The sequence below is a fragment of the Artibeus jamaicensis genome, unplaced genomic scaffold (genome assembly GCF_021234435.1).
Source record: "Artibeus jamaicensis isolate MK-2021 breed Jamaican fruit bat unplaced genomic scaffold, CSHL_Jam_final scaffold_537, whole genome shotgun sequence".
Lineage (NCBI taxonomy): Eukaryota > Metazoa > Chordata > Mammalia > Chiroptera > Phyllostomidae > Artibeus > Artibeus jamaicensis.
The window spans coordinates 42,572,951-42,593,608 of NW_026522047.1; the positions used below are offsets into that span (position 1 = coordinate 42,572,951).

The window sequence follows — 20,658 nt, forward strand, 5'->3', positions numbered from 1 at the left end:
TGGATCCCCCCCCCCCAGTGGACAGAGGCACATGCCAGGCACCCCCACTCCGGGGGGGCCGAGGACGCAGAGGGCCCCCTCCCTTGCTAGAGGCCCCGCCCCCGCCCCCCCCAACTCCTGCCATCCACACTGCCCTGAACTCTGCCAGACTTATCCAGGCTTATCCATCCCCATCCCAGGTGTGTGCAGGAAAGTCAGCAGGTTAGATGAGACCGGCCGGTCGGAGTCATGGACGCACTGTAACTCACCAGAGGGGCCATGGCTGCAGATCGAATGTGCCCCCTGCCCGCCTGCCCAACCGCATCCCCGTCCCCTCCCTCCATGCAGCTTCCTCCTCAGACACCAGATGCAAAACCCAAGGTGCAGAGCCAAGGAGCTGCGCCAGGGCTGGTGGGGCTGTGCTTGGTGGGGCCGTGGGTAAGGGAGGGGCTGCCCAGCTGGTTATGCCAAATGGGGGAAACTGAGGCCTGGAGAAGGAGCATGATGGAATCAAGTGTACAGAGCCGATGGGAAAGCCCTGGGGCTGGAACGGGGCCATTTCCGGGCAGGCAGAAGCTGTTTCTGCCACAAAGAGGACCAGAAGCACCCATGGGGAGGTAGGAGACAGAGGCACAAAAATAGTGGAGGATGGGGCAGATTAAAATTTCTGAAGGGGCCGAAGAGAACCAATGAGGGTAAGGAGGTCAACAGATGCATCTAGGGGCAGGGGAAGCCCCCAGGACCTTTGAGGGGACACCATGGGACCCAAAAAGAAATGTGTACAGAAGCTCCCTGGGGCTTCCCGGGGGGGACTACAACGCCCGCACCTCTGGGCGGGACAACCCTGGCCACCCGGAGAGAACACCAGGTGCAGGGCTCGCTCTGGCCTTGCGTCTTTTCTGAGGGAGACCAGGAGAGAGCACCGGGCTCTGGGAAAGATGAGGGTGCAGGGCCAGTGGTGGGGGGCACCCTCACGGACCTGTCCCCAGTTCTTAGATGCAGGGTGCTGGAGGGGGGGACAGTGAGGCGAGCTACGAGGCCACGGATTTTGGAGAAGCGAAGCGAGCACATGACAAGGGGAGGCACGCACGACACACCACAGAAGAAGCTGACTCGGGCGGGCGGGCGGGGCGGGGCAGAGGCCTGCAGACTCCCCCGGCCCTGTAGGCTCAAGACTGAAGCCCTCCCCTGGTCCTGCCCTCCTGCCACCACCCCCAAGACCTGTACCCCACTTGGGCGTCCATCACAAGGCACAGGGGTGGGGGCTTAAGCTGCCCCCATTTTGTTGGCAAGGACACTGAGAGTTGGAGAGGGATGCCACCTGGCCCACAGTCCCACCACGACTGGGCAGAGAGGCCCTCCTGCTCAGGTCTGCAGGGAACAGGGGAGCCCGGAGGCTGTGAGCCCGAGGAGGGAGGGGGAGGGGAGGGGGCGGGTCCCTGCCTCCGACCTGGATGCGGCGTTCCCTACCTCGCACGTAGAGGTTGGCAGGGGAGGAGTAGCGCACACCAGCAGCGTTGGTGGCCACACACTCGTATTTGCCCTGGTCGGTCTCCTCGCTGCTCTCGATCTGCAGAGCCCCTGTGGGGAGAAGGGACAAAACGCATCCTGTGAGGGGAGGCCTGGGGGCGGCCGGAGGGGCTCTCCCAGGGGCCCAGCTGGCCCGTCTCCCGTTCCCACTGGGCCAGAGAGGCAGGTGGGAGAGTGGGGTTAGCCCGGAAGCCCCAGCGGGGCCGGCGTCTCCCCGGCCCGTCTTGCCCCACCCAGAGTCTAGCCTTGGACTGTTCCGAACACACTGCGTTCCCCAGAAACCCTGCACTGTCGCTGTGAAAGCAGCTGGTCATGGGCTGCGGCTTCATAAACGGCTGCGGAGGGGAACTACGAGCTGGGAGGAGCGTGGGCCTCGAAGGTGTGTTTGCAAAAGCTCTGAGGGCTACTGCCCAGGCCAAGGGGAAGCACGGGGCTGGCGTTCACACCCGCAGCGGTCTTTCCCGAGACCCTGGGACCTAACAGCCCAGGGGATGCGCCAAGTCAGGGAGCTGGTCGGTGCGCTGATGGTTCCGCCCAGGGCCCACGTGGAAGTGAACACGGGTCTGGCTTCCTCAAGCGTGTTTGGAATCATAGGCCCCAAAGCCCGCAGCACCCGTAAGTCAACCCAGGCAGGGCTGCAGTTCGTCACGGGTGTTTGAACCAAGTTTCAAACAGGACTGGTTGCCCCTGGTGATGGCTACAGCCAAGGACATTGAGACTGACATACATCAAGTCTAAAATTACAAGCCTGGATCAAAGAATCTGTTGGCCATGTATGAATAAAAATTTAAAGAAGAGGCCAATTTTCTCCAGCATATTTAAACGCACCAGCCCAGATCACAGACCTCGGAGCCCGTGAGGTACATTAAAACAGGGCTGATTCCCCCACGGCACGTCCGAAATCACAGGCCCGAAGCAGGCTTCTCCGTGAACACAGAAGAAAGAAGGAAACTTCTCAAAAATCTGGAAGCACCGGCCTTGATCAAGCGCTACAGTGCCCAATGGGTAAATGAAATGAGCCCGAGATTTTCCCAAGAACACCTGAAACCAAACCCTAGGGCAACCCCTCATTTTCACAGTAAATAAAGATGAGTGAACATCTCTAAGTATGTCTGAATCGCAGGCCTGGACTCAAGTGCTGGCTGACCTGTGAATAGAAATGAGTGAGTATCTCCAAGTGTGTTAGAGTCAGGGGCTTAGGCCAGGGTCCCTGGCACTGAGTCTGAAAATCCAGTCGGAGCTCCCAAACAGACCCCTTCTCCTAGCTTTGTTCGCGGTTGCCCCGTGGGAGTTACATGGGACACTTCACTCGGGAGGTGGGTGAGGGTCTGCCTCCATATGACATTACTACTTTTCCCCTGAACTCAAGGCTCTGGGGAACAGGAAGGCAGGTGTTGCTATGGAGGCCCAGAGAGGGCAGACCGGCTGTTCTAAGTCACACAGCATTTCATGGTAATGCCAGGATGAGACACTGACTCTTTCTCGGGTCTCCTATCCAGGTCTACTCTAGTCTGTTCTCCGGGGAAGCGCCCAGAGGCTGAAGTCAGACCTGGCCTCTGAGACTGAGACTGCCTGATCCCCTGCTCCTGCATGCTGGACCCTACCCTGGACCACAGCTCCAGAGCTGGGAGACCCCTTCCACGCACCCATTCTACTGATGGGAAAATTGAGGCTGGAGACGGACGACGAGGGCTGAGTACAGAGCAATGCCCACACCCCAGCTTCTAGCCCTGTGGACGGGCACGGGAGACACTTCCTGAGCAGGAGACAGCCCCTTCCTGCAGCCAGGTGGCCTGAGGCGCCCCTATGGCCAGACTCAGCCCCCAAGCCACAGGCAGCCACACAGACACAGGGAACAGACGAACACTGGGCAGGGTGGCGAGGAGGGGACACATAAAGGGGGGGCCTGAGGCGGGCCCTCATGGAACCTGGGGGGCTGGGCGGGCAGTGAGAGCATGAGTGGGTGGGCAGATAGAGAGCCTCTTACCTTGGATTGGAGTGCTTTCTGTAAGGGAAGCAGAGAGAGTCAGGTGAATGACACAGGCCGTCCTGGGGGGCCGGGGGCCCCGAGGAAGCCAGGCCGGGCCCCGAGTCGGGCCTGTCCACTCTGTTCCCGGTGGAGCCAGGCCAGCCCAGGTCTACGGACCCTGCAGACCTTGCTGAGGAAGAGGAGGCAAGGCTCCCCAGAGCAGGGTGGGCTTGAGCACTTGTCAATCAGGAGGGCTTCCTGCAGGCGAGGCAGGAATCTCCTGGGGACAAAGGGGCATCGCTGTGCCCCAGGAAGTAGTCCATGGCCTGGCCCGGCCCTGTTGGCTGCCTTCCTTCTGGGCTGAGGGAGGAAGGCCTAGGACCTTTCTTCCTTCTTTCCTTCTCAGGAGGGACAGGGAGCCCCAGGGATCTTGGGAATCTTGTTAGAGACAGTGGGAGACCGGTTAGTGACCCAGGGTCGGGCATTAATAAAGCAAGGGGAAGGCGTTACAGATGTGCCAGGTGGGAAGGAAAGACAGGGGAGGGCAGTGAAAGGGGACGGAGGGCAGAGGGAGGGCCCTGCAGCCTCCTTCACTTCTAAAAGGAAAAGAGGAAAAAAGGGTTATCCGTGTGTCCGCCTGGGTAGTGGGGGCAGGGACAACTCAGACAGGAAGAGGAGGTCCCAGACTGGAGTATCACACCCTCGGCTCACCTTCTTAGGGGCCATCTCTCCCCTCCCCCACCCCTGATGACAGCTGATAGCCCTGCCCAGGACAAAGGGACCAAGGCCAGGGAAGAGAAGCCACCAAGGATGGAAACAATGGCTCCTTTCCATGGCCCAGGCCCGTCTTACAGATGGGCGAAGGGAACCGTCACGCTGTGAGTCCAAGGCAAGGGTGGGCCTTGGATCCAGCTCTGCAGCCTACCGGGCGGGGGACCCTCTAGCTTGAACTTTTGGGGTCTCCACATTATCTCTTACAAAATCTTCAACCCGGCAAGGCCACTCTCTCCTCTTTACACAGAGGAGATGGGAATTTGCTAAGGCTGCAACGCGGGGAACTAGAATCCCGGGCAGTTGGGACGCTGGGTCGGCCCCTGCTTGTGGATTATGATGATCGAAGCTAGAGGCTAGAGAACAGGACTCCCTCCCAAGATGGCCAAATAGCCCACAGACACTATACTGAGAGGAAAAGGAAGACAAGGAAAAATCAGGGGTCACTCTCAGTCATTCTCACCTTAGTAAGAATTAATCCAGCAGCTGGTTTCAGGGAATTCAGGTTAGACACTGGGAAAAAAGAATGAGTAGTGCCCAGTACCAGACCTGCTAGAAAATTCCCCTCTTGTTCCAGCCCTGACCCCCAAAGCTTCTGTAACTTCATTGTTTTCCAGCAGGGTCACGACCCAGAACGGGGCAGGTGGACTGTTACATGTGGAGCTCAGGATGCCCCTGATTTCCCTCAGCCTCCATTCTGAGGTCAGAATGACCCGGTGTGGCCTTGCTGTTTCCTCTTTTCCTTTTGGGGTCCTCTCTCTGTAGCTCCTTGGTGCCTGGCTGGGAGACTCAGTGGCCGGCGGGGGTGCTGGCGGAGAGGACTGGGTTAGTAAACATGCCACGTTAGAGTGGGTCACAGTTACTGTCACAGTGGCTGTTAGTCTGGGGGGATGGGGCAGGGGATCGAAGGGGGGACGTTAGTCACTGACATGGTGAAGAAATGACTTACCAAAGGTTTCTGAATGTTTACAAAGGAGGGACAAGAAAGAGAGAACAGGATCATTAATGCACGGTTACGCAGAGGCCTGTGTATACCCACGGGAGCAGGGTGGGGGCGAGTCAGAATAATCTGGTTTATTACGATCAATGAAGCAGCTTCTGTTCACTGAGCCCCCCTCACGTGCCAGGCATTCTGTCCCAGCCCCCACAGTAACGTCAGGGAGCAGGCACTTTTTACAAGGATGCCGAGACCCAGAGGGGACCTGCTCTAGGACACTGGTGACGTCTGGCCTGGGCCGTCCGGCCCTGAGGCCTATGCTCCCAGTGGTTTCACTGTCCTGGGGAGGTGATGGTGGGAGCCAGCAGAACAGCACCTGGGTTCCCAAGGTGCCATCATCCCCCCAGCTGAACCCCCAGAGCTACAAGTATCCCCAGACAGATCAGGAGGGGTCAGGCTCTCGCCCCAGTGCGGAAATTCTGGGCTTAACGTCTGCCCTTTTCCAGAGCTGAGGTCTTCCCCGGGGAGGGGAGCAGAAAGCACAGGATGGGCAGAGAGGCTGCTCCCAGACGCAACTGGGCTGAGAGTCGGACAGAAGGTGAGTGAGGGGCACGGGTGGTCCAAAGCAGAGTCCTCAGAGGAAGGGGAGAAAGCGAAATGCGCTCCAATGAGCGTACTCACGACAGGCCAAAACACACATGAGTGCACGTGGCCACAACCCTACTGTGTGTGTCTGCACAAGCCAAGGACTAGGGGTTGTGGCCTACGGCGTGTGCACGTGGAGAGCCTGCCCAGGGAGGAACGGTGACATGGGTAAACGTGTGGCTGAGATGTGCGGAGAGCAGCTCTGCCCTGGGGCGGGGCAGAGGGCGAACCCTCATGCCGACGGCATGGCCGGCACGTGCTCACAGATGGGACCAGCACAGGGGCCCAGACACACACACACGGACACAGGGTAAAGCAGGGGGAAAATGAACACAATACACACACACAGCACCCCCCGACGCATGGACTCACAGACAGGGCTCGTGGGTGCCATGCTGAGACACAGCTGTGGAACCACCCACCCCTGTGGTGACCAGGTCACCGTGCTCTGTCCCAAGGCCCCCTAGCCCAGCCGGGGCCTAGACAAGCAGGCTAGGCTGCCCGTCTTCGCCCCGTAACTTCCTCAGCGGCTTCAGTCTTAGAGACACTCTACCCCTGCGGCTCTCTGCAGCTCCCCACACCTTATGTGTCTACGGCACACTATCTCCTCCGGAGACATTCGCCACTTGAGCACAGGAGACACTCTCCCTATGCCACCTCCCATGGCTCTCCAATACCTTGACTGTCCCCCGTTATAAACCCAGTGGTGAGGCACTGACGATAGCTCCCCATCACCTCTGGCCGCCTGTCCCCCTTTGTGTCCCCACTGCTGGGACACTGCAGATAGTCACCATCCTCTGTGGCTTTCCATCACCTGGAACTACCCGTGCCTTGCTGGGAACCCACTGCTGGGTGCTAGAGACACTGTGCCCCTGGGGCCTCTACAGCCCCACCACGGTGCACCACTGGGCCCACTGTGTGCCCACCCAGGCATTAAAGAACTCTCCTCCTACCACCGACCACAGCTCCCCTCCACCCCCCCTGGCCAGTGTACACCCCATCACGTCCACATGCCCTCTGGTTCCACTCTGAGGACACTCTCCCCACCAGCAGCGCCTCCACGGCCGCCCATCCTCTCTACCTTTCCATCTCCTGTTAGTGCAGGGGGCTTGGGGCTTGGGGCTTGGAGCTGCCGCCCTCCCCCTGCTGCCCTCTGTGGCTCCCACGTCCTCCTGCCCACTGCGCTCACCTGATCTCAGCTGCTTGATGCGCCCATTGCTTGCACTGGGGTCCACAGGCAGGAAGTCCTTGAACCAGGTGATCTCGGGGTCAGGGTTGCCGCTGGCAGCACACAGCATCGTGGCCGTCCGTGTCCGCTCCACCACCTTCAGCTGGGGGCCCATGTCGATGTTGGGGAAACCGGGGGGCAGCTGGTCCTCTGTGGGCAGAGACAGAGAAATGGGGCAGAGGCCTGGTTATCACACGGCCACTCCCCCAGGGGACAGCTCGGAGACGGGCGCCACGGCAGGCGCCTCGTTTCCCCAGTGGAGAGAGCGGGCTGCGGCTGTGGCCCACGCAGGGCTCGCTGCACAGAGGGCAAGAGGCCCCAGGCCCACGTCCTGAATACTAACTGTACAACAGCCCGTCTTCCTCAGAGAGGGGGCTTACTTCAGAGGGAGAAACTGAGGCTCAGCCAGACACACACCTGCACCAGGTCATACAGCCAGAACACACAAGGCTGGGATTTGCACCCAGGCCGGGCTGCACCAGAAGGCTGGGGTGGGAGCTGCAGAACCCTCGAACTGGGCCTGGACCTCCCAGGGTCTGAGGGGGCAGCAGGACCCTACCTGAGGGGGTTCTCCTTGGTACTGAGGACATCACTAGGGGTTAAGGCCAAAATAACTGGGCCTCCACTCTTGGTGCTCAGGGCTGGCCTGTGCCTGCTGGAGGCCGAGTCTGCCTGCATTCCTCCACGCTCCTGCTTCCTGTGTGCATGCTCCTGCTCCCGTGCACGCACCCACACCCCACGCCTGTCCCCTGTGTATGCGCTTCCCGTGTATGTGCAACTCTGCTGGGGTCCCCATGAGCAAGTGTGGGTGGCACCCAGCCAGGGTGGGAGCAGGCGTGTGGGTGCTGGGGGAGGCCGCGGTTGCCTGATGTTACTGCGAGCTCCTAATTAAACAAAAATGTTCATCGCGTACCACATTGTGCCCTATTCCTCGGAGTTTAATTAAAACAACGGCGTGGGAGGCGTGAGCGGAGTCCACAATCAGATGGCAGGGGAGGGAGGGAGGGAGAGGCAGGGAAAAACTGGGCCCAGAAGCTCAGACCGTCCTCGTTCAGCCAGGGGTGGGGACTGGAGCGCAGGGCCGGAGCTGGGGAGGCTGGGCGTTCCTGGGTCAAACACTCTGGGCGGGGTGCCCGGCCCAAGCACCACGTCCTTCTAGCAGCTGGAGCCCAGACGGACGCCAAGGAGGCCTTGATGGGGGGCGGGAAGCAGACGCGTAGCTTTCTCAGACACCCAGGGCACTTAATAGATTTGCAGCTTGTTCTTTTAACTCTCGGAGCCTCACAGTGGAGGCCGGCGCTGGGCAAGGGAAGGCAGAGTGTTCTCTCTGTGCCTGGGAAAGGTTGGGCACAAGTATCCGCTGGGAAGAGCCAGGCTGCCGACTCCTCCCCGCTGCTCCCTCCACCCCCCGCGGGACGGGCTCCAGGACCCACGGAAAATGAGATGATGGGGCCGCCGGTGAAAACTTCGTTAAGAATTTCTATGGGGCCACAGCAGAGCTTTCTGAGTGAGGGACCCTGGGGAGGCCACACACCGGGGTCTGGGACAAAGTTCCTGGGACCAACGGGAAGGTTCTTCCCAGGGCTCCAAGCTGACCACAGCTTTGCTGCCCTGGAGGACACTGGAAGAACGCCACCACGGGGGGGACACGTGGGAGGGCCGCCTCCCACCCACGTAACTGCGCGGTGGCTCACACTCACAGAACAGGGAGCATGAGGGCGCCCTGCAGTGACAGGGTCAGCCCGCCCACCTGAGAGCTGCAGAATGGTTGGTGGCCATGCTGTCTTGCTCGTGCCAGAATGACAACAATGACGGTAATAATCACATCAGACAGACAGACAGACAGACGTGACCAAGTGCTCATTCCCCGTGGAACACTGCAGGAGTCCCACACTGGCACCGTGCGCGCATCTGGTTCGTGAAACCACCCGTGTGCTGAGCACCGTTATCATCCCGCTCCAGAGGAGAGGGAACTGCAGCTCCGAGTTTCGTTGATTTGTCCAGCGTCACACAGCTTCCGAGTGGCAGTGCTGAGAGTTGAACTTGAGTTGTAGGCACCCTCCGCCCCTGCCCAGGGGTCAAAACCACCTTGCAATACAGAAGGCAGCAGAGAGCAGCTGGGTGGGAATTTGTGGCAGGGCTGTCTGATGCTGCTGTTTTATAACGAAGAAGAAGTTTCCCAGTGCCCCAACCCGCCTTACAGAGGACCACACGGCCCGGCGAAGCCATGTTCCCACGGGACCCATGTGAGTGTACGGGGAAGTGGGGGCAGCTGTTCCGCCCGTCCAGCATCTACTCCCCTCGATTCCTTTGGGGAAACCACACCTTACTGACATTAAGGGCTGACACACCCTGGACTCCAGGGAGAGCTCTGCCAATCTGAATCCTCTGACTGTTCCTCCAGCCACAGTAACTGGCTCAGGCATGGTCAAGCTGGGCCAATGTGGCCCAGTCCTGCATCATGGGGTTCTCCCTTTTGGTTAGTGGCTTGGAAGTCTGGAGGTACTGGGAGTATCTCACTGAGAATGCAGTTAATGTAGAAGAAAACAAGCCTAGAGGCAGAGAGAGTGAGCTCTGAGAACATTGTCAGAGCTCCTGGATCCAGCTGGACCTGAAGCTGATGCTCTGCTTACATTTTAATTCCATGAACCAATGAATTCTCTTTCTTTTTTGAACCAGTTTGGGTTCGGTCAGCCTCTTGTAATCAGAAAAACATGATTCATGTAAAAAAAATGAGGATGACTCTAGTCTTTTAACACTCGTCCTTGCTGCAAAGGCCTGCTAAATCCTATCAGTAGGCTCTGGGCTCAGTGGTGTTAGGGGCTAGAGAAGGCAGACTGAGGTCTCCCAAAGAGAAAATCCAAAGTGAGACTTCCACAGATGCCTCTGGTGTTTGTCCCTAAGGCCAAGAGCCCCATCCTCCCACCCCGCACGGGGAACCTGGTACCTCGGAGGACAGTGAGTTTGGCGTGAACCACGATCTCCCCAACTGAGTTCTGGGCCACACACTCGTACACATTCTCGTCCCGCGGCGTCCGCAGTGGCTGGATCCTCAGCACGGCCCCCGCACTCCCGTCAAACTCGATTGTCTGCCATGGGCAAGGGAGGAAGGTCGAGGTCAAGGCCAGGCAGGGGCCCCAGGGGTCCAGGGAGAGGCAGTGGGGGGCAAGACATACCCTTCCCCGTGGGAATGCACTAGCGGCAGAAAGCTGGACCTGGGCGCGGACCAGTAGAGTAGCATGTGTATGTGGGTGTGTGACCACTGCGGGAGGTCTGTGTGACAGGCATGTGAAGGTGTGTGGGAGGCGGAAAGACGCACATCTGCTCATGCGCACGTGTGCCGGGGCCTTTCCGTGAGCGCTGGTGTTGGGTGTGAGTCTGTTCGAGCATAAGACAAAACTCAGAGGAGCCGGGGCCCTGCTCGGGACCGCGTGGCATGAGGCGGAGCAAGCCGGCCTGGCAGGGCCCTCGCTGAGCAGACTGGGGGTCGCGAGGCAGGCAGTGGGCGGGAGAGGGCCCTGGCTGCCCACGTTACTCCTGGGGGACATTCCTGCAGCATCTTCCGTGACTGAGCTGCTGTGGCCCCGTCTGGGGGCACTGGCCCCAAACTGCCCCCCTCACCCCAACTCACCTCGAAGCGCTGCGAGTTGACCTTCTTTCCCTTCTTGTTCCAGGTCACTCGTGGCTTGGGGTCGCCCGTGGCCTGACACACAAAGGAGGCCACGCCTCCTGACACACCAATCTGGTTTTTGGGTTCTTTGATGAACCTGGGGAGCTCTGGGAATAGAGCAGGAAAAAGAGGGGCTCCAGTGGGCCCAGGTAGGTGGCCAGGACCTCATACACAAATATACACCCCATCCCCTGCCCAGCCATGGAGTTACCATGTGGGCCCAACAGAAGGGCGAAGAGAGGAGAAAGTCGAAGAAATGCTGCCACTGAATGTCCCCCTCTCCCTGCCAAGGCACCTGTGGTTACCCCAGGGTCTACACAGCCCCGCCCCACACCACCACCACTTGGACATAGCAGCCATACACGCTCCTATGTGGACACAACCTCGTGGGCTCACCCACTCAGTGCCACAGGGGATAGTGGAAGGAGAGACCCCCAAGATTCTGAGGTCCCCAAATTCAGCACTTAGAGGCCCCCAGTGGCAACCAGCCAAACTCTGAAGGGTCCTTAGTCCTCAAAAGACTTAGAAGGAGATAACTTGGTCTAATCCCCTGGTGAGACACATGGGGAAACTGAGGCACCAAGCAAGTTGGTAACATTTAAGATCAGTAACAGCCAATCCTTCTGATAGCACTGAGGAGCACGGCCATCAAAACTCCCAGTGCACACACGAGGAAACTGAGGCAGTGGCCAGACAAGGCACCTGCTTCAGACACGCAGCCAGCCAGTGGCTGAGGAGGGACTTGACCCCAGCTGGCTCCTGGGCCCATGCCGATTCTTTGTCTCTCACAATGATCTCACGCAGTCTTTCCAAGAAAGTGTCAAGTGGGAATCACTATGTCTTGAAAGTTTCCAGACAGACAGCCTCAACTCTGCACCTGGCACAGGCTACATACATGTCCAGCCAGGGTTCAATAACATTGTTTCTTTTTTACTGACTTTTCACAGTAACCTTTGAATTGCCCGAAGGGATACTGGAATTCTCTTCACAGCCGTGCTACAATGTAGCCCATAAAATGAATGGTTACTTCTGAGATTTTTACCAGCAGACTTACTGGCTGAAACATACGTACAAAGTCTGGAGGGGAATGATCTACGTATCCAACCCAAAGGGAATGAGTCCTGGGCTGTTAATGAAGTGGAATACTATGCCGCCGTAAAAAGGAACAAGGATGCGTTTCAAATGAACCATTAGGGAAAAAAAGAACAAAACACATCATGAAATGAGTCCTGACTGGTGTCACTCAGTGGATTGAGTGCTGGCTTGAGAATCAAAAGGGTGCTGGTTTGATTACCAGTCAGGGCACCTGCCTGGGTTGTAGGCCAGGTTCCCCAGCTGGGGGTGTGCAAGAGGCAGCCAATTGATTTAACTCCCATATACTTATGTTTTTCTCCTTTCCCCCCCTCTCTAGAAACTTAATAAAACTTAAAAAAAAAAAACATATACCAAATTGAAAAAGCGAGGGGTAAAAAAACTGTAGTAGATGCTATTGTGTGATAACAAAAATGACGAGGAAAAAATGAACTAAACGTGCCGTGTGTGTGTTTAGGAACAGTGGCTGCTGGCCCTGGCCGGGTGGTTAGAACATCAACTCGATGGGCCAAGGTTGTGGGCGCGATCCCCAGTCAGGGCACATACAAAAATCAATTAGTGAATGCATCAATAAGTGGAACAACAAATCAGTGTCTCTCTGCCTCTCTCTCTCTCAAATTCAATCAATCAATCAATCAAAATAAAGAAGCAGTGGCTGACATGTGGCTGAACACAGGTGGAAGGATTCATATCTTGGTACTTTTTTTAGATCTGGAACTATTTAAAGATAAATTAAAAATAATTTTTTAAAGATTTTATTTATTTTTATAGACAGAGGGGAAGGGAAGGAGAAAGAAACATCAATATGTGGTTGTCTCTCATACACCCCCTACTGGGGACCTGGCCTGCAACCCAGGCATGTAGCCCTGACTGGGAATCAAACCAGCAACCCTTTGGTTCCCAGGCCCATGCTTCATCTACTGAGCTACGCCAGCCAGGGCTAAAATATTTTTTTAAAGGACTGAGTAAAAAAGTGAGCTGATTAAAGAAACTACTGAGTAAAAGTCTGGAATCTGAGGAGAGGCAGAAAAGAGGCTGAACAATTTGAAATGTAGCAACACTGGGTCTGAGCCCTGCAAATCAGCGGAGGGTCACGAGGGTTCAGCTGGAAACTTCTGGCTGCTTGGAAGCACCAAGAAGCTCAAGGGAACCTCATGTCCCAAGTCTGGGCGCCCACAGGCCCCAGTTTATCCCACCCATGGCTCAGGATGGGCTGTGAACAAAAGAGGGCGTCCATCTTGGTAATCTAACTGGCCTCACCTCCCTCACTCGAGGCCCTGCTCCCACTGATATGACCGTGTATCCCCACTGGCCGTCTCTCTTAAAAATCAGTAGACCCACTGCATGAGGCCTGTGTGACCTCAGTCAATTCCTGTGTATCCCTCTGAGGCACTGACTGCTGATCCCACTGTACAGACTGGACTGTACAGATTCAGGAAGGTTAACAACCTTGCCCAAGGTCACTGAGCTGGGAAATGACAGCACCCAGATGTGAACCTGGGTCTCTCTGTCCCCAAGACTGTATCGGTGCTCCTAATCACCTCCAGGCCTTCAGCCTGATTTAGATGTTTTGCTCCGCACTGAGCCAGGGCTGGGCCTGCCTCCCTGGCTCTGACTGTCCGCCACTCCTACTCGGAGCCTCAGGAATGGCGACTGGAGCCATATAGGTCCCCAGCCAAGGTCACGGGGAAAGTCACTGCGGCCAGGTCAAGAATCTTACTTCTGGGACAATACTCCCTGAGAGCACCTGGACGGAAGTGCAGAGCAACTGCAGGAGACACAGCTGTTATCAGAGCCGGGAATACGCCCTACACACGCCAGTCCGGGGAAGGAGGCTCACCAAGAGCCCTGCTGTTCCCACCTCCTGGAGTCCTTTCCTCCTCCCTTCATGTGGCAGCTCCAACCTCGGCTGGGCCAGCATCCACCCTGGGAGGCTCCTCAGGTTTCAGCAGGTCGGGTCAGGAGCCACCTCTGTCCCCACCACCGCCTGGATGTCCGCCATCGGGGCCCTGATCCCAACGGGCTGAAATACCTGACTACGTGCCACGCGGCGGAGAGCGTGCAGGCAGCCCCACTCCCTGGGACCCCATCACACCTCCTCTCTGTGTCCAGTGACCCTTGGAAAATGGGGCTCTTGACTTTGATGCCTATTAACACCAGGCCCAGTGAAGCTGCCCACTCACGCCTGGGCTCCCCTCTCTCGGCCTCTCTCTCTCCAGAGGGCTCCAGGATCCCAGCCAGGTCAAGAGAACTCTATCCACTGGCCCCCACTAGAAAATTCCTTGTGAACACTTGGATTCTCTCATTCTTTCCTCTTTTTTCCTGGCAAGGGAGCCCTGGACACCAGAAATATGCACTGGGTATGGCTGTAGTTTGTGCCAGCAAGTGCTGCCTTTGTGCTGGGCCCAGTGGGGCTCGGCGCTGCCCTCACGCCCGTGCCACAGGTGGGCAAAACCTAGGCTCAGAGGGGGTGAGTGACCTGCCTGGGGTCGTCCAGCCTGTGAATGGTGAAGAGCTAGGACTCCAACCGGGTGTTGCCTGGCTCTCAAGTCCTGCGAACAGCGCGCTGAGTCCTGTTCGCAGGGCTTGAGAGCCAGGCTGTGGCAAAAGGGGCCATGGGTCCCCAGATTGAGAGTGCTCGAGGGGTCCCCGCTTCTTAGGTGAAGAGACGGAGCAGCAATGTTAACGGCACAGAGGCTGGGGAAGGCCTGGCTGCAGTTTCTCCATGTCAGATTCTGCAGAGAACAGTCTGGTGCCAGACCCAAGACCCACCCACCTGCCATCCCCCCAGCTCTGCCTGGAGTGGCCCCCCGGGACCAGGACCCATCTCCAGAGCAGCAATCACTCCTCTTGGCACTGGCTGGCACTTCAGCGACTCCCCCAGGCCCTTTGCAGCCTCACAGCCCCACCTGCAATGGCTCCCCAAGGACCTGGACCACTCTCTGAAGCTGGCAGTGCTAATCATGGTGCCCATAGCTCCCTGCTGGGCCCCAGATGACAGAGATCCTGCTAAGCAGACCCACCCACTGGGACCGAGATGCCCCAGCCCTGAAGATGGAGACCTGGGTTTGACTCCAGACTGCTACCAAAACATACAGTAATATAGTCACAACAATTAAGGGACCACAAAGGGAACACGTACTGAGCCAGTTTCCGCTACATGCCAGGTGCTGACATCCTAGGTCACACCCCATCGTTACCCACCTGGTCTCTCAGCTCCTACCGTCCGTCACCCACAATGGTCTGTCCTCCCCAGAGGAGCCACCAGAGGGTGCCAGTGAGTACCTGAGTCAGGTACAGCCCCTCTCTACCCACAGCCCTCCAGGGCTGCCACCTCCCTAGAAGTAAAAACCCAAGTCTTCCCCAAGCTCGCACAGCTCTGTACAACCTGCTCCGTCCCCTGCCCTGCCCTCCCGTCCTCTCTCTGCTCCTGCAGCAAACCAGGCTGGGTCCCTCTGCTTGGGACCCTTCCCCCGGATACCACTGAGTGCACGCCTCGGCTCCCTCAGGTCTGCTCAGATGCCGCTGCTCCTTGTGGTCTCCCCATGGCGTCCCCTCCATCTGGCTGGTCTTGATCTCAGGCCCGTTCCCCACCCAATACTCTCAGTGTCTCTCCCTTAAGAGATCAGCAGCTCCATAAGGGGTGAGATGTTTGTTTTGCCCTTGGGTCTAAACCAGTGCCTGGCACACAGTAGGTGCTTGCATGAATGAGAACGCAGCCCCTCCCATGTTACACGATTGAGCCAGGACTAGAAATCTGTGATCTCTGTCCCTCATCACAACGGCCACTTTGGGGCCTCAGCTTCCCCACCTGAAAACAGGGACGACCTCAGCTCCGCCACAGCCAAGGCCGGAAGGTGAGAGTAGAGCAAGACGTCCGGCAGCAAATACACTATTCGTTCAACTGGGGGTGAGACATTTTTGTCTGGGGACATCCATGGTTATCACTTTGGGGCAGTTCTTGGCACTGAGTGGATGGGGCCAGGGATGCTGCTCAGCCCCCGCCCCCCAGTGCCTAGGACGGCCTCCCCCACAGAGAATGACCAGACCTCAAAGCTAGCAAGTGACCATGGGGAGAAACCTTGTGTCAAATACTAAAGATTCTGCCCTGGCTGGTGTGGTTCAGTGGATTGAGTGCGGACCTGCGAACCAAAAGGCTGCGGGTTCAATTCCCAGTCAGGGCACATGCCTGGGTTGCAGGCCAGGTCCCCTGTACAGGGCACGGGAGACGCAACCACACACTGATGTTTTTCTCCCTTTCTCCTTCCCTCCCCCTCTCCATCAAAATAAATAAAAATCTTAAAACAACAACAAAACCCCAGCTGCATATCACTTAAAAAAATAAACTAAAAATTCTTAGTATCTTTAGTACTAAGTCCGCCATTCCCACCTCGGGGACGGGCACGGAGGGCAGCACCTGCGCAGGTCGCAGCCCAGCCGCACCTGGCCTCGGGCCCGAGGCCATTTCATACCATGGTCAGGAACTCGGGCTCGGGGCCAGGCAGCCCTGGCTCGCATGTGACCATGGCCCCTTCCTGGCTGTGCTGTGACCTGGCCACGCCTCAGTTTCCCCATCAGTATAACAGGGATGACGATAGAAGCGCTCATCTCTTCAGACTGCGGCAGCTGACCCGAACGTGTCCAGGCAGGTGTGTGTGTCTCAGGGGTTCTCACTGAGCAGCAATAGCTGCTGTGCTTGTGGCAACGTGGGACTGTGCACACACCCTGTGCCAGGCAGCGAGCAGAGTCTCGCCACGTGTCCTTGGCACAAGAATGCAGAGAGGGGATCATGTCATGAGTCCCATTCAGTCAAGGCGATAATGGCAGCTGAGCTGCTCGCCCAAGGCCACACGGCAGGTATTCAGCCAAACCGGCCTGCTCGAAGAACCCAGTTTCTTTCCCTTCTGGCCTGACCTTGTGTCCCATGGGGCTCAGCGACGCCTCCTTTAGGCCCCTCACGGTGAGTTGGGTCTTGGTGTCCGGCCCACAACTGACGCTCATCCTCTCCACGTTACTGCCAGAAACGCAGCCCTGCCCATCCCCAAACTCCATGTGCTAACACCTTCGCCGGGAATGCCCTCATCAGCAAACTCCTACACACCCACAATGCCCCACCTCTAATGCCCTCTCTTTCCTAAAAAGCCTCCTCTGGCTCTGCCCAGAAGGTCTGATGCCTGCGTTTCTGCCATCTGGGTGCTGGTTTTCTACCGGCAGTGAAGGGAGTTGAACACCGGCTCACTCAGGAGTGAGGGGCTTCAAGGCAAGTGGCTGCCTATTCTGAGCCTCAGTTCCCCTCCCTGGAAAATGCGGAAGGGAAACAGAACTGGCATGCTGGGCTTTGGGGGCTGGAGGAAGACGAAGCAGGTGAAGTCTGTACTCGGCACTGGGTTTGGTGCAGAGTTGATGCTGGGGAAGCAGATGTCATCATCATCATCATCATCGTCATCGCTTTATTAATTCCATCGTTATTATTTACCCCAGAATCTCTCAGACTCAGTGCATAGTAGGCATTTTACTCAGTAACATTCATGGAGCACAGAGACTCTACTTGGCAAAAGCAGGAGCCCTGGAGAGGCCACGTGTTCTCTCTCTCTCTCTCTCTCTCTCACTCACACACACACACACACACACACACACACACACACACACGTATTCAGACATGCGAGCACCCCGTGCCCGGCTCTTACCTTCTGCTGCGCAGCCTCCAACCAGTAAGACCACAAGGAAGCCCATGGGGCCAATCACAGACGTCACGCCAGGGCCCCAGGCAGGCGCCATGTTTGGCAGTGACCTGCAACCTCCGACCTCCACCCTGGAGGGGGGGATGGCCCCAGTCCCTCACAGAGAGGCCTTGAGCCAAGCGTCAGACGAGGCAGCGTCTGCGGAGATAAGAGAGGGGCCATGAGAATCTGAGGGGCCTTCATGGGGGAGGCAGCAGGAGGATCACAGGGGAGTAGAGAACAATCAAGGGATTGGCAAGATGGGGCAATCGGACACCCAGGGAGGGTCACAGGGTGATGAGGGGGGAGGAAGGAGGGCTGAGCCTCTACTACAGACTGAATGTGTGTGTCACTCCCCCAAACGCATTTTGCAATCCTGACCCCCAGTGGACGGTATTAGGATGTGGGGCCTTTGGGAGGTGATTGGGTCATGAGGGTGGGTTAGTGCCCTGATGACAGAGGCCCCCGAGCGCCCCCTCACCCCTTCTGCAACATGAGGACAGAGCAAGAAGACTCCTATGAACCAGGAGGCACACTTTGACCAGACACTGGATTTGCCAGCACCTTGTTCTTGGACTTCTAACCCCCAGAACCATGTGAAGTGTCTGTTGTTTATGGCGATGTTACAGCAGCCCAAACTGAGACAGCCCAACACCCAGCTGAGCCCCCCAAACTGGACAAAGCCCTTGACCCCAGACGAGCCCCAAATCAGGATTGAACGCCAGCTCCAGAATTTGCTCTGAAAACCCAATTTCTCCCCCTCACAGCCTGGAACTCCAGAACCTGCTGCTCCCTGCCCTGCTCTAACACCTGCTGTGGCTCCCGTAGCCCCAGAGGAAGCCACTCCTGCTGAGAGCCACGCAGCCTGAGCTGTCTCCCCCTGCAAGCCTTTGCCCCTACCGTGTCCTCTGCCAGAAGTATTGTCCCCCTCCACCCCACTACCACATGACAAGTCTCAACTCAGTTGTCACTTTCTCCAGAACACACCTGCCACTCGAAGGTCAGCCCTCCCACCTTATTCCACATCCCACAGCCTAAGAAACAGCCGAGACAACACACGCCCCAGTGTGTAAAGCTGCTCCGTGTCTGTTTCTCCCACAAGAATCTACACCCTTCTAAAGGCAGAAGGGTCCCTTGTTGCATGGGCAGAACCCAGGGCTGGCCCCCTCCCCAGCCTCTGCTTCGGCCCGCGTTAGGGTGGAAGGCTAGGGAGGGGCAGGGAGCGACCCGCGGCTAAGGCCCTCTGGCCAGGTTGGCCCTGCGCCCACCCCAGGGCATGCCCTGGGTGGGTCTGAACCACAACCACAGGAGTGGGTGCTGCATAATGAGGGGGCAGCCCCTGTCATCTGGCTCCCAAAATACCCAGCTGCGGTCACCTCGCCCAGCCATGGAGCAGCCCTAGGGGAAAACTGGGTGGTGGCCAGGTCATGGCCCAGGGTGGAGGGTGGGGAGCTGGGCTGGGGGGCTGGGCTGGGGGGCTCAACCTGCATAGTAACTGACATGCAGCCAGACCAGATCCCGAGAAGGATGCCTGCACAGTCCAATGCCCAGACAGGCACAGACACACAGTCAGACCACAGACAGGTGGGGTGACCGGAAACAGCCAACAGATGTACATGCACAGTCAGACTATAAGCGCAGACAGGCACAAAACCAGACCTCAGACACACGCAGAGTCAGACAAGAGAGAGATACACACAGGGTCACGGTCAGGCAAACAGTCCAGCTGCACGACTGAGCGGCAGACAAATGTAAACATGGAGTCGAGTCAGAGCTCTGTGGTGCACAGCACGTGAACCTAACCCAGGCCCCAGGCCCCGCTGCACGCATGCAGGCCACAGAGACAGGTCTCGCAGGCAGCAAACTCGCAATAAATCCAGACACACAAAGCCAGACCCCTGCATCCACACAGAGGCAGACGGACAGGTGTGCACACAGACTACAGATGCGCACACAGATGCAGCCAGCTGGGGACTGGGCAGTTGGGGAAACTGGAACTTCGAGCACAGCCCCTTGCCTTGCACCCCAGCCATGGGCCCTTTAAGAGTGAAAGTGGTTAACGAGGAGGGTGGAGGCCCAGCTGTGGCCAGGGTGACCACAGCAGCTGGCCCCACCCACAGATGCACATTCACTTGGCCACGTCTGAGAAGGGGGGGCTCTGGCCCAGACTACTTGGGATAGCTGGGTGAGCCCTTGGAGAGCCTCTGGGGAAACCGAGGCAGCAGAGCAAGCCTGCAGCACAGAGCGGCTCCAACCCAGGGCCGCCCAGCCTCCCATGCACTCCCAGGGGAGTAACATCCCTATTCCAGCCTCAGTCTCCTCACCCAGAGCACAGCTGGCAGGGGCAGGGGCCACCTGCACAGAAGGCCTGGGCCACAGCCTCTCCCCCCCACTCTCCATGCCCCATGGGAGCCAGGGCAGTGCCTTCTAAATAAGGCAGCTCCAAATTACCCCTTGGCTCCCACAGCCCCGGCCTTGCTGGGCCCATGCCTTCTTGATGTCTGGGCAGAACCGGGCTGAACCAGGTGCAGGCACAGCCAGGGCATGAGCTCCTGACTCCCCTGAACCCAGCCTGCTGGGGTTGGGGGGGGGGGGGGAGAGGACACAGTGCTGGGGTCTTTTTCAAGGCCTGGATGGCAAAGCTGAAGTGGGGCTGGGAGGCATGGGACAGGCTCAGAGAGGAGAGGGCCAGTCACCACACAGAAGCTAAAAAGTACCAGTCTCTTAGGCCCCATGCACCCTGGAGGAACTTGCTATGACAGCAGTAAGTCCCCAAAAAGCCCAAGACCCTCCCACCAACAACTGCTTTCTAAAAGACCCCCAAGTGCGGGATCTTTTGTAAGGGACCAGAGGAGAATAGTAAAAAGCCCTGTCAGCTTTTGTCCCAATTTCAAAATCTGTCCCCAGTCTGCCCACTTGTTACTTTTTCCTCTTCTGCCTCTACCTGGCCCAGCCCGATCGTCACCTCCCACCCTCACTCCCCAGTCTGTCCTCACCCCGAAGCCAGAGGGCGCCTGTGAGCACCTGAGTCAGGTCTCACCCCTCCTCTACCCACAGCCCTCCTGGGTTCCCCAGGGCCCGTGGGGTAAAAGCCCAGGTGCTCCCCCAGCCCATGTC

At 57.8% G+C, this 20,658-nt stretch overlaps 1 protein-coding gene across 10 annotated transcripts in view; it reads right to left on the minus strand.

Annotated features, from left to right (window-relative positions):
* PTPRS (protein tyrosine phosphatase receptor type S) overlaps nucleotides 1-20,658 on the minus strand; it is a 95,375-nt gene that overhangs the window by 40,247 nt on the left and 34,470 nt on the right. For all 10 annotated transcript variants that reach the window (XM_053658335.1, XM_053658340.1, XM_037165183.2 and 7 more), the window contains exons 2-6: nucleotides 17,509-17,700; nucleotides 10,691-10,836; nucleotides 10,007-10,148; nucleotides 7,021-7,209; nucleotides 1,450-1,560 (exon numbers count right to left, since the gene is read on the minus strand). In XM_053658335.1, the coding sequence (XP_053514310.1) occupies nucleotides 1,450-1,560; nucleotides 7,021-7,209; nucleotides 10,007-10,148; nucleotides 10,691-10,836; nucleotides 17,509-17,599 (679 nt within the window). In that variant the 5' untranslated portion in view covers nucleotides 17,600-17,700. The remainder of the gene's footprint in view (nucleotides 1-1,449; nucleotides 1,561-7,020; nucleotides 7,210-10,006; nucleotides 10,149-10,690; nucleotides 10,837-17,508; nucleotides 17,701-20,658) is intronic.